The 15,268-nt window shown below is 38.7% G+C and overlaps 1 protein-coding gene across 1 annotated transcript; it reads left to right on the forward strand.

Annotated features, from left to right (window-relative positions):
• Positions 1–4,891: 4,891 nt before the first annotated feature.
• On the forward strand, positions 4,892–11,758 carry LOC128865068 (long-chain fatty acid transport protein 4-like). Its single transcript, XM_054105005.1, has 4 exons — positions 4,892–5,454; positions 5,526–6,143; positions 10,426–10,627; positions 10,689–11,758. Exons 1-4 carry the CDS (start codon positions 5,348–5,350, stop codon positions 11,628–11,630), a joined length of 1,869 nt encoding a protein of 622 aa, XP_053960980.1. The 5' UTR covers positions 4,892–5,347; the 3' UTR covers positions 11,631–11,758.
• The last annotated feature ends 3,510 nt before the right edge of the window (positions 11,759–15,268 follow it).

A 15,268-nucleotide genomic window follows, 5' to 3' on the forward strand; every position in this document is an offset into this window, starting at 1 on the left:
AATGAGCTACTAACATTAATAGCAAACTAAAAATTTGCATAATATAAAAATATGCCTTGAGAACTATACACGTATAGATATTTGATTTTAGTTTAATACTATTTCGTTGTTAGTATAACATTTAGATATTTTATCTACATACAATTAAGAATTACTGTTATTCATATAATTAAATAAAATCAATTCTACAAACACATTATAAAACCAGACAAAATTGCATTTTTATAGTCATGCACACAAAGCACAAAATTGATCAGAAGGGTCTGAAAATATTGAAAATTTCAAGGTTAAACGGCAGACGGGAGATATGCCATCTTAATAGCAATTGGTAGTTTGGCTTTGTGGAATTTCTTGTAATGGTTTTTATATAGGTGTTGCCGTGGTCTTAGTGGTCTATGGGCTCACGAGCAAGGTGTTCGTCAATGTCAAGCAGTCATGACTAGTCATCGCACATAATATCTATTAGAGGTGGGAGGTATTCGATAGACTTAAGTTGAGCAGTAGCGGGATTCACTAACATATTTTAACGATATGCGCTTTGTTATGTTTGGTTGGTTGGTTAAAGTGGTGATTTTTCCAGAATCCAACTAACGCTTCCGCACCATTTTGTTGCTACACCCTCGTTACCAACTTGTTTAACGATTATTTACAGCATGACTATATCCAGTCTATGCGGTTTAAGAACCAACATGCTTACGTAGAGTGCGAACCGAAGAAAATATCGCAGCTGTAGCGGCCTTTGTTACTCACCAACGTGGAAAATTTTGCGAAAGGATTTAGGTGTGATTTAGGCCTTTCAAAATACATCTGGTGCAAGAATTTTGGTGAATGGGCTCTTAGAAAGTTGGCCGAAGACCCACTTTTTTATCGAAAAATTGTGTTGAGCAACGAAGTTCATTTTTGGATCAATGGGTACGTAAATAAGCAGAATTGTCGATTTTGGAGTGAAGATCAGCCAGAAGAATTGCAAGAACTACCAATGACTCCAGAAAAGGTCACAGTTTGGTGCGGTTTATGGGCTGGAGGTATCATTGGACCGTACTTCTTCAAAAATGCTGCGAATCGTAACTTTTATCCAACTTTTTTTTGCCCAAAATGCAAGAGCTTGACTTGCATGACATGTGATTTCAGCAAGACGGTGCCACATGCCACACAGCACGCGTAACAATGGACTTGTTGAGAGGCGAGTTCGGTGAACATTTTATTTCACGTTCGGGACCTTTCAATTGGTGCGATATAACGCCTTTAGATTATTTTTTGTGGGGATATGTTAAAGCTCATGTCTATTCAGACAAGCCTGCTTCAATTAACGCATTGGAAGACAACATTAAAGCATTTATATGTGAGATACCGACCGAAACATTGGAAAGAGTATACAAAATTGGACTAAGCGGATGGAAACGCAGTCGCGGTCAACACTTGCATGAAATAATCTTCAAACATAAGGCGAATAATAAATTCGGAGATACAGCCTTTGGAATGTGTGCGCTCAAAGCCACTTTTATTGTTACTCAAAACTTTAAACGCGTTTTTCTCGGAACCGTGTTTTCAACGTTGGTTGTCAAATGTTCTCGAAAACTATTCAACCGATCTTGATGAAATTTTACGCGAAGGGGTTTTTTTCAATTATAACTATTTAAAAAAAAACAAAATGTCAAGCAAATTTCACCGAAATTTTCATTTTTTTGCAAAAATGTCTGCCAAAATTCCAGTTTTTACTTTTTTTTCTTTCCTTCGTTCAAGCTCGAGTTTATGGTCTTAACTAAAGCACTAATTTTTGTTTTTTCATTTTTGACGAGCCTGTCAGGAGTTATGCTGACAACGCGGACGCACCTTTTTCTCGAGGGGTCACCGGATATGACGTCACGATGGAGGAGTTTTAATTTGTTGTTTTTTGAAAATTTCGGAAATTATTCTTTAAACATGTATCTATGGGACAGAAAAAAAATTTGAATTAAATAAATATTTTTTTACATAGAAAAAAAATATTGAAAATAGGCCTTTTTTTACCCCATGTAACCCATTAAATTATATGGACTGTACTATCAATTTAAATAAAAATTTCATGCATTTTTCTGAATTTTACGTGTGTTTTTTTGAAAAACTTTCTTATAGCTCTTTAAAAATCACCCTTTAGCATATTTCCGAGCTTTCGCTCCCTCTAAGTTCTTTGATTGCCTTGTAAAAGATAAGATGATTTTTGCCGTCAAAAGCTTATTTTGCCCGGCACAGCTTCATTTCTGGTAGATCAAATTTGGTTGTTTTCTGAGAGGATTACATATCAGCTTTTCAGAATGACATCAAGAGAAAATTGTTTTTTATATACCCGAAGACCTTAGAATATTTTCTATTGGGAGAAACTCATTCGATTCACAAATGCTCCCAAATAAGCTTGATACATTTCTTTCTTGGTGGACTGGTAGTCAACTATTTTTAAATATTCCGATATTTCACTTTAATTGCGCCAAGTGTTTTTCGCCCTTGAAGACATCTTATTTTATCCTAATTGTTGTCTGAGATCGGTCAGTGAAATATTAGGTAGGTAGGTAGGTAAGATGGCAAGAGTACCCCAGGTACGCTACAAGTAGCACTTACGTGCCGTTTTGATACCATAAAGTGGACCACTACCTGTGAAAGGATTAAGGGAGGAGATAAGACCGTCTACAGCCATCCGTTGATGTAGCGGAGGAGAGAAAAGGGATCTAGGCTGGAGAATTTCATTAAGTCATCCCCAAAGGGGACGCTGAGGAATCTCAAGCGCCTAGTCGCCAAAGCGGGACATCTGCAGAGAAAGTGTTCCACAGTCTCTTCTCCGCGTGATTGCCGATCACCCAGTGGCCAGTGATCACTGCAATGAGTTTGGAAATTGAATGGCGGGGGGTTCCCATCACCTTAAGCGTTCTGTTTATATCGTATTGAGGCCATAGTGCTTTTGAAATGGCACACGATGAGACAGACCTTCATCTGTCTTACGCTTTTCTTAGAAAGAAGTTGTGTAGTTTCCCTTTAACGGCGGCCAAGGGGATACCGATGTCTGAGAAATATAAGACTTAGGAGTCATTTTTAACGCAAAGTTCACTTTTAATAGACATATTAATTATATAGTTTCGAAATTTTATGCTCATAAATATTTGTAAAACGCAAAAATACAGGATTTACAATCCTTCTATTCTTAAATTGTTTTATACATCATTTCTCCCTTTAAAGGTGGAATATGCATCCTTCATCTGATCATGCCTATCACACATTTCGAGTTGAACGTTTCCAAAAAGTTTTCATTAGTTCTGCTCCACGTTCCCTTCGTACCTTCATACTCGTACTATTCTAGTTGGCTGCTTATAAATTTGAAATCTCTGCAGTCTTGGCGATTTATTTCGTTTTCATCTCTCCTGGCTTCCCTTTTGGAGCGAACCTATCTAATACCCCATCTACAAAGTTGTTCAATAAGTTGTGCGATTTCAAAAGAGAGGGCGTTGCTACTATCCTAAATTTTGTGTTGTTATATTGGTACTCTCTTCATATTAACGCATATGACGTTTCATTTCAATCTGTGAATTCATTCTTTCATTACAAGCCATTTAGTATCGACGTGTCACAGTATTTTATGCAATCAAAAAATCAAAGTGGAGAGATTGAATTTTTATTTTTGGAAGGTTTAAAAACAAAGAAAATTCATGAACGAATGTTGAAAGTTTATAAGGACCTTTCGGTATTATTTCGCAATGATCCTGAATTAAAACAAAAGAGTAAAGAGTGGTGTGAGGCTGGTTCTTCGGCTACAAAATGAGTTCGTGTCGCCGGAATTTGGTTTGTGGATTACTTGCAAACTGGTAAACCAATAATTGTGTATTGTAACCTTCTAGACCAACTGAAGAGAAAAAGTCGTGAAAAATACCCAGTTTGCAAAGAAAGAAATTACTTTTCATCGGTATAATGCACCGTGTCACAAGAGCATTTTAACTATGATTTTGGTTTGAATTGTTGGAGCATCCACCGTATTCACCAGATTTGGCCCGTAGTCACTTCCATCTGTTTCCAGACCTAAAAAAATGCATGTGTAGAAAGCGTTTTTCATCAATGATGAGGCCTTAACAGCTGTGGATGTGTATTTTGCAGTCCTGCCAGATTCTCACTTCAGGAATGGAATTCATAAATTGGAATCTTATTGGAACAAGTTCATTGATATTCAGGGGACTGTAAGGAATAGAATAATAAATGGTATTTCAAATTTTCAAAATTTCAAATTTCAATGGCGCGCGCAAAGGTCAAAATAAAGATTTCCATCACTGCAAATCCCTTTTTTTAATTTAGTAAAAGAGTTATTCAAAAAAAAACTTTATAATTAATTTTGCGCCGCCATGCATCGGGTAAGGTTGTCAGCATATTGAAAATTGCTCTAGTTTGAAATTTAATGTACATAAATCGGACTACCCTGTAGTGTACGGTGTCCTTCGAAAGCTTAAAAGCTCTGCACGCATAAAAGTTACACACATGCGCAGTTACACACAAGCACATGTGTTTATATTACATTTATGCAGATGCTACAATCATCCTTTATTCCTTTAACGCAATTAAATACATTCATACGTATTCTGCTATATAACTAAGCCGCACTATTATACAACCAAACAGTGCAAAACAAAGAAAGAAAGGATCTAACCAAAATTAAAAAAAAAAAATTAACTGTTATATAAGGAAAATCTAAAATTTTAATCAGTGCTGTGTATCGATTTTCCGCTTACGTGACGCAAATTTTCGTGTTTATTTTTGTGGCTGCCTTTCTGCTGGTAACCGTTAAATCTGCTGTAAGCTTCTCAGTATGCTTATGCGTAACTTTATATTTCGCACCAACTATTTACCCATACGGTCACCCCATTTTCTGTTATGACGACACTTAACTTTGCGTCAGTACCAGAAATTTCGCTATCGCTTCTTTAAAACTGCAACAAACTGTTCAGATACACCTATAACAACAAATGATACTGAGCAGTATTGCCGGTACGAGTATAATAATTTTAATAACAATCAACAACAGCTACATTTCGAAGACAACCAGTTGTGTTGTTGTGACGATGAACAGCGAAATTGTAAAAGTATTGAAAAAGAGCTGCATCCATCACATATCGCCATTGACATTGATGGTGGTGGCCAGCTAAAGCATTTTAATGAAGCGCACTCGCAGCAGTGCCTCTGCGGATACGGACGAAACGCTTTCATAAACTCCAGAAATCATCAATACACAACTTTTGGAGCTTCTGCCAAATCGAAACGCAAAATTTTTGTCGTACTCAAAATAAGCGCCACAGCAACGGCTGTCACACTTCTGTGGCACTACTGCTTTGGCTGGATGAGTGGTCTACCGGCAATGTTCGCGGTGTTGTTTGCAATCTTGCTGGTGACTTTGGGTTGGCGTTGGTTTTATATTGCCGCTGTAACGTCCAAACGTGACATGACGTAAGGTTTTTCATATTTTAATACTAATCAGTAATTCAATAGTTGTTGTTTTATCTTACTTCTCCTTAAAGCGCATTGTGGGCTTATATAAAACTGCTTTTACTTGTGAAGAGATATGAGCGAAATAATTTATCTATAGGCGATATATTTCACAAGCATGCGATGAAGCATCCTGAGAGGACGGCCATAATAAGTGGAACGCACTGCTGGACTTTTCAACAACTAAATGAATTTTCTAATCGTATTGCCTATTTATTCCATAGTCATGGTTATAAAAAAGGAGATGTGATTGGCCTTATATTGGAAAATCGCCCAGAGTATGTTGGCATTTGGTTGGGTCTATCAAAAATTGGTATTATAACATCACTTATCAACACCAACTTAAAGGGTGCGTCGCTTCTTCACAGTGTCAATGTAGCTAAATGCTCAGCTCTTATATATGGGGAAGCTATTAGTGATACAATTGAAAATATTGCGACTGATATTCCCACGAAAGTTTACCAATTCAACAATGAAATAAATAAGCCAGTGCGTTACATGGCAGAAGACTTGGCAACTTTACTTAGCTCATGCACCTGTGAAAAATTACCCACCACAGCTCAACACCCAAATCACCACGACAGACTGGTTTACATATACACCTCTGGCACAACTGGTTTCCCGAAGGCGGCAGTGATCTCCCATTCACGGTATGCTTGCAAATAAGTAAATAAGAAATGATTATACAGAATAGAAATATTGTTTAAATGCATTTTTTTATTATAATCTGGTAGATAATTTCACGGCATTTTTTTATTATAATCTGGTAGATAATTTCACGGCATTTATTCTTCGAATATCATATCCGGAATGTGTCCGCAGCGGCTAAGCTGCGGAGTTACCTAGTCCATTCGCGGTCTTTTTTGAACCATATGTCGTCGAGATTAGCTGATTTATTTTTGGAAAGAAGAATTCAATCAGCATGGCTTGATAGCGCTCGCCATTCGCCGTGGCGGCAGCTCCTTCCTCATTTCGAAAGAAATAAAGACCGATGACTTCGCCAGTGCTCTATGAACTTCGCGAACAGACTTTTTTTTTCAAAGTAAATTGCCACATAGTTCTCATAAAGCTAAAAGCACACCAATATATCTTGTGAATGCGTAAAATACAATAACCCATCACATAATTTTGGAGCAAAGTAATGGTATTCTCGAAAAACTAAAGGATTCTTGTAAAAGATGTGCCAACAGCAATTTTTTTGAATAATTCTATAAAAACACCACTCAATACTTTCCAATAATTATAAATTCTTTTCAACCAATTAATTTTATTACGTGTTTTAAGCTCTCGGGCCATATTTTAATTTATTGATCAACAAATTATTGTACCCACGGAACTTCATTATCGTTCCCTTCCTAGCACCAAATGCAATATATAATATGAACAAATGAAAGAGCACTCAGTGAGCCAACGGGTGCCGATCATTGATTTCAAGGTTAGTCGGCGAGCTACAGGGTGGCTGATGAATTTTGCTACATTAAGAAACTCAAATAACTTTTTTTTTAGTGTATGGAATTCATTTATTTTTTTTTCAAGTTGAAGGTCATTAAATTTTATTAAATCTAGCTTAACTAGTTTTAAAAATAATTGAATTTAAATGCCCCCCATGCTCGTTGACACAAGTGCGGCATCTTAGTAAAAAGTTGTTCATTGCTGCTTTGAGAGTTGCGACAGGAATAGCCGCAATTGTTGCCCGAATGGATTGTTTTAGTTCATCCAAATTTATTGGCTATGTTTTATAAACTTCTTGTTTACATAAACCCCTCAAGAAAAAGTCAGGTGCAGTAAAGTCAGGCGACCTGGGGGGCCAACGAAATTCGGAGTTTCTTGAAATCAGTTTATTGGGAAATTGTCATAACAGTCTGGGCTATGTGAGACGTTGCCCCATCTTGTTGAAACCACACAGAGTTGAAAGGAATTCTCTTTCGGCGTAGTTCTGGATAGAAAAATTCTTTCAGCATTTTCAAATAACGGTCTCCAGTAACCGTAACGGTGTGACCATTTTCTTCAAAAAAATAAGGCCCGACAATACAGCGTGAAGAAACCGCACACCACACTGTCACGCGAAGAGGATGCAATTCCGTCTCGTGGAGTATCTGTGGGTTAGAAGTACTCCATATTCGACAATTTTGTTTGTTCACATTGCCGTTTAAATCGAAATGGGCCTCATCAGACATGAAAAGGCAGTTTAACATGTTTTGGTCTTCTTCCACCATTTGCAGGATCTTCTGGCAAAATTCCAAGCGAATCGGCAAGTCTGCTGCATTCAGTTTGTTAACCATTTGAATTTTGTAGGGAAATAAGTCTAAATCTTTGTGCATTATTGTTTGCAAAGACTGTCGGCTGACACCAAGTTGAGCAGATAAGCTTCTTGTTGAAACCCTTGGATTGCTTTGTATAGCTGCAGCTACAGCAGCGATCGTTTCCTCCGTCCGAACTGGTGGGTTTCGATGATAAGGCCTTCTTGCGACTGTTCCTTGCTCAGCAAAATTATTCACCAGTCTCATTATGGTCCATCTGCTCGGGGGATCGCCGCCAAACATCCGCCTGTACTCTCTCTGTACCAAAACTACGGACTCCAGTGCGTGATAGCGGCAAAACTACGGACTCCAGCTGATTGGCTGGCGTTGCCTGGATCAGGACAGCAGTTAGTTTACGAAAAAACTGTGATTGTGTTAGTGAAATAAGAAAAAAATTAACACAGTGCGCCATCATGTTTCTTCGTTGCTGTTCGATCGAACGGCTGATTGGTCGAGTGAGTAAATGCGTGTGAAATGAGCGGGCAGAATTCTGTTGGCATGTACCCGGTGATGTGACAGTCGGAGCTACTCGAACAATTTAGTTTTTCAGGAAATGCATCCTTCAGCATATCGGTTGTGGCACGTGCAGTTTGTGCCGTTGCACCGTCCTGTTGGAACCACATGTTTTCCAATCCCAATTCATCAAGTTGCGGCAAAAAGAACTCGTTGATCATTGCTCTGTAGCGCTCACCATTCACAGTAACCATTTCGCCCGCGACGTCTTCGAAGAAAAAAGGTCCGATGACTCCTCCAGCGAAAACAGCCCACCATACAGTGACTTTGAGCGGGTGTAATGGCTCTTCGTGGGTTATGCGCGGATTTTCAGTGCCCCAGAAGCGTGACGTTTGCTTTTTTACGTACCCGCAAAGATGGAAATGGGCCTCATCACTCATGATTATGTTTGATGAAAAATCATCTTCCGCTTGATGGTGATTAAGGATGGCTTGAGCGTATGTTAGACGCGATTGGCGGTCAGCAGCTAACAGCTGATGCACCGTCTGGACTTTGTACGGAAACATCTTCAAATCTTGTACCAAAATTCGCTGTAAAGACCGTCGACTGATACCCATTTGCGTGGCACGTCGTCTGGTCGATGTCGACGACGCTTCCATGACATCCTCGGCTACAGCAGCAATATTCTCTGCAGAACGGCTACTCCGGGGTCTGCCACGCCTGGCAGCATCTCGTGTTGTGCCAGTCTTTTCGAGGCGAGCGGCTAAACGTCGCAGTGTTTCACCAGTAGGCGTTGGACGGCGAGGAAATCTGCGACGAAATTCACGTTGTGCCAAAGTCACCGACCGATTATTGGTCAAATAAATAGTCAACAATATTCCGCGTTCTGGAGCAGTGTAGCGTAACATTGTTTATTAACGTGTCGCATTTCGCATTTGTTTACTACAGAAATGTCAAAACAGAACTGACATTAGGGGCCAATCGCAAAATGTATAGCATTTTCTGATAGGAGGATTACTTTAGCGCCACCTGTTATATATTAACCATGACAGTATGATATAATATCTGCTAAATATCTAACCAAAAAATCTAGCTCTCAAAATCTCGCTCTACCATGCAAACTCGAAATGGCCTAGTAACACAACTATAATTTACTGTTTTTTATATTGTCAGAAGCTGAAATAGTGTTCCTTAACAAGATTGAGACTCCCAGTACCTTAACTTGAATCTCTAATAGAAAAGTAAGTTTCGCCCCCTTAATTGACGCCAGGCTCATCTGGCCTACAAATACCCACATTCTCGTTGCACAGAAAACCCATATCAAGTGAGACCTACCTAAACTTAGTCAGTTCCCATTAATAAAATATAAATAAAATAATAAAAATATAACTTACGAAATTAAAAAAAAGTGCGTGTAGCACAATACACATAACAGAAGTGAAACTTTCAAACAGACAAAAAAAGAGGGAGAGACCCGAGAGAGAATGAGAGGGAGAGAGAGAAAGAATATATATTTAAATAAATTTATAACATTTGCAGATAATACAAATAGACAAAATTGAAAAAAAAGGAGAAGGCTTGGCCAGTGTAGGTAAACGCCGGACACAAACCGTGGCAACAACGCGCAATACTCCGAACGTTTATCACCCGCACAAACGCAGCGATTCCAGGGCCGCAATAACGGCACAAATTATCGCAAGGCAATACCAATAAATCCGACGCCGGAATGGGTAGCACTTTATAGTACGCACAAGCACTAGCCAGGAAACGGCAATAAACGCCAAAAGGTATGCATCAAAAAACAAACGCCAAAAAAATTAGGACCAAAAAACGTCCCAAACTGTAGGCACCAAGGAAATATAACGCCAAAAAGTAAGCACCAAATATATATTTCCTATAAGTTTGCATCAACAAATAAGCGCCAAAAAATAGGCAGTATTATTTCTCACTAGAAATTAGCAACCACAAATAAAAACTCAGGAAAAATAGCCTAAAGTCTAGCTCTCTCTCTCCTTTTCCTCTACGTTATATCTTTTTTCTCTCTCGCGGAACGAAAATGCCCTAAACGTTGCATGGCCTTGAAATTTTACTCTCCATTCTCGCTCGACGGCTAAGAAGTTTCACTTCAAAAATTACCTGGTCTGAAACAAAAAATATACTTTTATAAATATATTTACAGGTACATATTTATAGCGGCTGGTATTCACTACACGTTGAATTTCAAAAACAAAGACGTGTATTACACCCCCCTGCCGCTTTACCATACAGCTGGTGGCGTTATAAGTATAGGCCAAGCCTTGCTTTTTGGTTCCACCGTTGTTATACGGAAAAAGTTTTCAGCGTCCGAGTATTTTGCTGATTGCGTTCGTTTCAAATGCACAGTAAGCCAATTGTTTATAAGAGTTTTCGTTTTTGGTTTATGGCATAAGATTACATTTCCAGATTGCTCAATACATTGGAGAAGTAGCGCGGTATATCTTGGCAACGCCACCATCTGAGTACGATCGCAAGCACAAAATTCGTATGATCTTCGGCAACGGCTTGCGCCCACAAATCTGGTCGCGATTCGTCAAGCGTTTTAACATTCCAAAAGTGGGGGAGTTCTATGGTGCCACAGAGGGCAATGCCAATATTATGAATAATGACAACACGATCGGTGCCATTGGTTTTGTTTCGCGTATATTTCCTCATATTTATCCCATAGCCATTATAAAAGCTGATCCTGATACTGGTGAACCAATTCGTGGACTCGACGGATTGTGCCAGCGCTGTGAGCCAGGAGAATCGGGGGTATTCATTGGGAAGATCATTAAGGGCAACCCCTCCCGCGAATTTCTGGGTTATGCTGATGAGAATGCTTCGACGAAGAAAATTGCATATGACGTCTTTAAAAAGGGAGATATGGCATTTTTATCCGGCGATTTGTTGACGTCTGATGAACGAGGTTATCTTTACTTTATGGATCGAACAGGTGATACCTACCGCTGGAAAGGAGAGAATGTAGCGACTAGTGAGGTAGAGGCTCAAGTGAGTAATGTAGCCAATTACAAGGACACAATCGTCTACGGGGTGTCGATACCGCATACAGAGGGGCGTGCTGGAATGGCCGCCATTTACGATCCAGAGCGACAGGTGAACCTGGAACGTTTCGCACAGGATATATCCAAGGTGTTGCCTGCATATGCTAGGCCTCAGTTTATAAGATTTTTAACTAAAATTGACATTACCGGCACTTACAAATTACGTAAGGTGGATCTACAAAAAGAAGGTTACAATCCCAATATTCTGCAGGATGCCATTTATTACCGAACAGCCTCTGGGACATACGAAATACTAACTAGTGAAATTTTTGAAAAGATAAGCAGGGGCGAAGCTCGATTTTAGAAAGCGTATAGAATTTACTGTAGATTCATTAGACAAATTCACAGTAGCAAATACAAAGGCATAGTTACACAGATACACGTTTACATTTTTTTAATTAGTTTTCAAATAAAAATGTGACTAAATTTGGAATCGATTTAATTTTGCTGTTTAATTTTTAAATATAATATAATAAAATCATTTTAAAGGTATAAAACAAAGAAACGAGATAGATGAAGAAAAGATATTTCGGTAATACAAGAATGGAGAAGCGAACTGTATCTCGATATCATATTCTTAATCTCCAATATCCAAGACACCTTCAGGCTTCCTTATAAAGTGCAATGGGATCTTGATAGCTGCATCTCTAATAATCAAAGGATCAGCCACCCTTTTCTTACAAGATAAGGCTGGGTTGACCTGGCTGGCTGGTGGTACCAGATGGACCTAGAAGTTTCTCTATAGTAGACATCTTGTAATAATTCTGCGTCTAAGCAAACTCTGAAGCTCTAACCACGAGATACAGTCCAACTTCTCATATTGTTGAGCTCCTAAGCATTTTATTCGTGTTTTAGCTAATGCAGGGCACGACCATAGAGGTGTTCTCAAGTTTCCCTCTCTTGCAGTTCATTGAAAAATCTGCAATTCTCATTGTTTGTAATTCCTATTTTGTACTCGTATACGTGTGCCGCTAGCAAATTGTGGCCTGCCAGTATACCTACGATAGTAGTCTTACAAATATAGCGGTCACCTTAGCCGAATTGGTAGACGCGTGACTGACAATGACAAACCTTCAAGTGTATTTTTGCCATGAAACAGTTACTCATAGAAAGCCATTTGCCGTTCGGAGGCGCCGTAAAACTGTAGGTCTCTCTATTTGTGGAAAAAATCAACACGAATACCCCAAGTTGGAGGATGAACTCAATGTACATACATAGATCCAGCCAAATCTGAATGTATGTACGGTGTTCCATATATACTATACCTGACACAATGCAGCAATTTCGATCTTCTTCACAGCAAAATCACAGCTATCAAATCGGACGAGCGAAGAGATTGGTTAAAACCGCCATAGGGTTGAGGGAACATTATCTTATGTAAATGTATGGCCTACCATAGCGTGTGGTATGTAGCGCCATCCAATAACCAATAATCCTCCAACTGATTTTTCTCGATACAAGGCAGTAAATATTCGGTGACATCCTATGGTGCGGTGTTCATCTAAATAGCGGATATTGTTTTTTTTTTTTTGAGGAGCTTTTTCATAACAGAAATACACTCATGGATTTTCCATTGTCCTCTTAGTTGCCATTGCTATTAGGAAGAACCTTTGGTGTTTCATGACCCCGATGTGTTTCGAGCCCGTGTCCCACCGAATGGCTACAATGGCCGCCAATTCCGAGTATTTTCATAAAATATTTCGAGATGCTTCATCGCCCTTCAGACATAGCGCGCACTCAGATGCAGTAGATGCGAACGCTGTCGAAAACCCAACCGATTTACCATTTCAGTTAAGGCAAATTCTTATAAAGTATTAGCAGTAGAACAGTTGGTTGTTTTTTCTTCTTATGATTTGTTGGTTTGAATTTTAAAGTGTCTGTTTTTTTTTTTGTTCTTTGTTTATTTATTTGTTTACCTCTTGAATGAAATTTGAACATTCAAGCCAGCAAATTTACTTTATATAAATCCGATTTCGAAAGCAACGCCGAAGCAGGTTTTTATACCTCAGTAAAAAATTATCCCAGTACGCACGCCACTCTGAGTATACCAACTTTTTTATAAACTTTCTCGACGAAAAATGGTTCAGGTTGCTTGAATGATCATCTACCATGAGCAGCGTTACTGGATGTTTAGAGCAATACTTTACTAGCTGAGACGACGAGGGAGACGCATGCGGCTAAGTTCTGCAGCATACATTTGAAACCCAGAGCCTGGTCCGGTAATGGCTCTAACCGAACTGCGTTCTTTTAATTACATATTTACACAATACATCGGTTTGTGTGTGTATGTGTTTGGTTGTATCTACACAAAGTTGCCATTGATATTTTTGCTTACACACTTTTTCACACATCCGCGTTATCAGTCACAATTTTTCATTGTTTAATAAACCATAGCCAAACACCAACAAATGCAAATAGTTCATTTATCTATAATTAACATTATTCAACAGTGTTTTTCAATTATTTTAATAAAAATTATAATTTTTCTAAGTTTATTTTGTATATGATTTCGTAATGTACTGCTTGGTAACACTGTGTGGTGAGAGAGCAATCAGCTGAAAGGGGATTACGGGGTTTTTTAAAAATCGCGAAATAAAATCTACCGCACTACGATACGGAAGGAAGGATTTTTTTATTTACATGGGGTTCTCATTAGTTTGATCGAAACCGCTGACAGGGGATTGCGTTTACGGTGTTCACTGTTTGCAGCATTGCCCTGATAAAACAGAAATAGAAACAAGAGAAACTATGGCTAAAATAAGAGAATCAACAATTCCGCTATCGTGGAGTGCTCAATGTAAAACACCAAAAGCGTTAACGGCTAAGCACCATCACGTGGAGAATCCGCTAATAAAGGCTACTTTGGCGCCCTACAACTATCCGCAAGAGACAGCAGTAACATCATGCACGACAGCAACAGGTACTCACTACTCCATTATCACTACATCAGCAACAGCTCTTAGCTCAACAACAACAACAACTTCATATACTTCTGCTAAACCAATCCATGCACCTTCCACTCTCTTTCGAACCGCAACACGCAGTGCTGAATGTAGCGCACCAACTACACTGATCGCATCGTCATCAACAACAACGCACAATACAAGAATGCAAATGCAAAACGAAAAAAAAGACTTTGCGCAATCACTGTTAAAGAGAAACCGAGATAAGCAATCACCAAACAAACTCGAACTCTCAAATATTAACAAAAAAACAAAAGAACAAAATGCTAAGCTCTACACAAACAACTCTACAAGAGTATTGGTTAGTGCCCATTTACACAGGGAAACATTTTGTTCGGTGGTTAAGGACGGCCGCGGAGAGAGAAGGGAATTTATCTCCTGTACTGGCGACACGCTTTGCTCTTCTTATTCGTATTTCCAATCTTAAAGCAATTTTTGACAGTTGCTTCATTTGTTTTCTTCTTTTGTGGGAGAAAGTTCTGAGTTATTTGTTAGTTTTCAATCAAACGGAAGATAACAACGATTACAAACATCCGAACGCTGTTTGGGAAATGCACGATTCTTTTTGCCACTAAAGTAGGTATAATTTAAAATAGTTATGCGACATGTTTATGTTGAATTTAAATTTTCCCCCGCATTTCTAGATACTCAAGTTAATTTTAAGTTAATTATTTATATATATATATATCCAAAATTAAGAAAAAAAAAACAAAATCATTTTTCTAATAGCGGTCGCCCCTCGGCAGGCAATGGCAAACCTCCGAGTGTATTTCTGCCATGAAAAAGCTCCTCATAAAAATATCTGCCGTTCGCAGTCGGCTTGAAACTGTAGGTTTCTTCATTTGTGGAACAACATCAAGACGCACACCACAAATAAGAGGAGGAGCTCGGCAAAACACCAAAAAAGGGTGTACGCGCCAATTGTATATATATTTATATCTGAAGTATTTTTAATTTAATTTTTTTTATTCAAGTACAA

The sequence above is a fragment of the Anastrepha ludens genome, chromosome 5, assembly GCF_028408465.1.
Source record: "Anastrepha ludens isolate Willacy chromosome 5, idAnaLude1.1, whole genome shotgun sequence".
NCBI lineage: Eukaryota > Metazoa > Arthropoda > Insecta > Diptera > Tephritidae > Anastrepha > Anastrepha ludens.

Excerpts from the sequence above, each read along its gene's own strand:
- LOC128865068 (XM_054105005.1), top strand. The coding sequence starts at position 5,348 with ATGAGTGGTCTACCGGCAATGTTCGCGGTGTTGTTTGCAATCTTGCTG. Across the intron at positions 6,144-10,425 it reads GCAGTGATCTCCCATTCACG|GTACATATTTATAGCGGCTG; the intron begins GTATGCTTGCAA and ends ATATATTTACAG. Across the intron at positions 10,628-10,688 it reads GCGTTCGTTTCAAATGCACA|ATTGCTCAATACATTGGAGA; the intron begins GTAAGCCAATTG and ends TTACATTTCCAG.